Source organism: Haplochromis burtoni, unplaced genomic scaffold (genome assembly GCF_018398535.1).
Source record: "Haplochromis burtoni strain Fernald_Lab_line unplaced genomic scaffold, NCSU_Asbu1 Contig_3, whole genome shotgun sequence".
In the NCBI taxonomy this organism is placed as follows: Eukaryota; Metazoa; Chordata; class Actinopteri; order Cichliformes; family Cichlidae; genus Haplochromis; species Haplochromis burtoni.
In genome coordinates, this window is record NW_024582364.1 from 2455143 (window position 1) to 2456815 (window position 1673).

At 38.9% G+C, this 1673-nt stretch overlaps 1 protein-coding gene across 1 annotated transcript in view; it reads left to right on the top strand.

Moving 5' to 3' along the window:
* psma8 (proteasome 20S subunit alpha 8) overlaps positions 1 to 653 on the top strand; it is a 3495-nt gene extending 2842 nt beyond the window's left edge. Inside the window, exons 6-7 of the mRNA XM_042219350.1 lie at positions 22 to 84; positions 166 to 653. Coding sequence (XP_042075284.1) covers positions 22 to 84; positions 166 to 261 — 159 coding nt within the window. The 3' untranslated portion in view covers positions 262 to 653. The remainder of the gene's footprint in view (positions 1 to 21; positions 85 to 165) is intronic.
* The last annotated feature ends 1020 nt before the right edge of the window (positions 654 to 1673 follow it).

The window sequence follows — 1673 nt, forward strand, 5'->3', positions numbered from 1 at the left end:
TTTTTTGTTTGCTGGTCACAGGTTGTCCAGTCAGGAGGGAAAAATATTGAACTTGCTGTTATCAGACGAAATCAGCCACTGAAGGTAATTAACAAGGCAAATGTTACTTTATTTTTTCTACTAGTTCACTAAAGTGCTAATGGGTTTGCATTTTGTTCTTTGCAGATTTTGGAATCCAAGGAAATTGAGACCCTGGTGGCTGAGATTGAAAAGGAAAAAGAAGAAGAAGCAGAGAAGAAAAAGCAGAAAAAATCCACATAAAGCAGTTGTATAAAATCTTGTCCTTATTGCACTTGGATGATGATGATGATATCATACTTAAGTTCCAAATATTAGCGGGTTTCAGAAGGTTTATTCATTTATTTCATTGTAAAGAACTGACTCATAACTTGTGATTTTCACTTATTGTGTAGATGCTATACCAGTTGTAAAGACCTTCAGAATTATACATCCAACTGTTGAGCTGACTATTGCGAAAACACACAGTCGTAGATCTCAGGTTAGGGTTCAGATCTTAAACTATGGTCACATTTTTTTTTTTTTATCATTCAGTAAACAATTCTAATAACTCCCTGGTGTTAAAATAAACTGTATGTGATACTCAGAACCTTAATGAAACAAAATACTCAATAAAAGCAGAGTTGTTTGTATGATTTATTATAAAAGTTGTTTCGCTCCATTATACCAGCTTGCTCTACGAAATACAGCCATTGTATAAAAATGACTGAAATTATTAGTAGTGACACTCCTAGTAACAAAGACTGGTTTCTTCAAGATGAGGCTTGGAAAAAGAGCACAAGATTTCCTCACTCTCTTTATTGATTATTCTACTGCAACGCAAGTAGTGTGATAAAGATAACTACAGTTTAAAAACGCCACCAGCAGAAGTGAAGCGTGTGGCTATAAAGTGTAACGTTTTTCATTTATCAGCATTCTGTTGCACAGACCTGAAAATGGAAGGGGGTGGGGAGTTGCTGGAAGCTTGGATTGCTTTATAAAGTGCTCACCTTTCCCTCAGTCATTTAAAACGAATTAGTGATGAACGAATGAAGTGTCTAATGGTGGCCCAACGAGACCCCCTTTTTTGCCTCTCCTTTTTTATTTCTCCCTAAATTCGCTTATCAAGCAACCACTGCTCTGAATTCTCAACGACACAATTATGGCCGGCGGTGTGGTAGGGCTGCTTAATGGGATCCTGGCCTCAGACCCCAGTGGGAACTTTCAGTGACTTTAATCTGGAGCCCTTTGAAAAGTTGTACCGTGCTGTGCTGAAGAGCCCCGGGGGTTCCCTCTGACTCTTACCAAAGACATAATGGTGAATGGTAAAGTCCTTCATTTAGAGTCATCTCCCCAAGCCAGGATTTCCTGAGTGGGTGCCCTGGCTGCCTTGACTAGAGCAATTGCACTTTGTCTTGTTTGTGAGTCTTTACAGGTTGGTGTTTCTGCTGATGTCCGAGATCAATTAGTGCTCTGATATCTTTTCCCATGTAATAAGTTAATAAATTGTAGGACATAATGGGTTTTGTGTAACTCACTCTCAGCCATTTCATCCATACGCTAATTGCTCTCACTAATGCATTTCCAGTTGGATTTTAATATTACTTGGCTGTAGCGGCCATTAGTTTTTTTTGGGGGGGTGTTCATATTGTGGACAGAGAGACGCTAAATTAGCC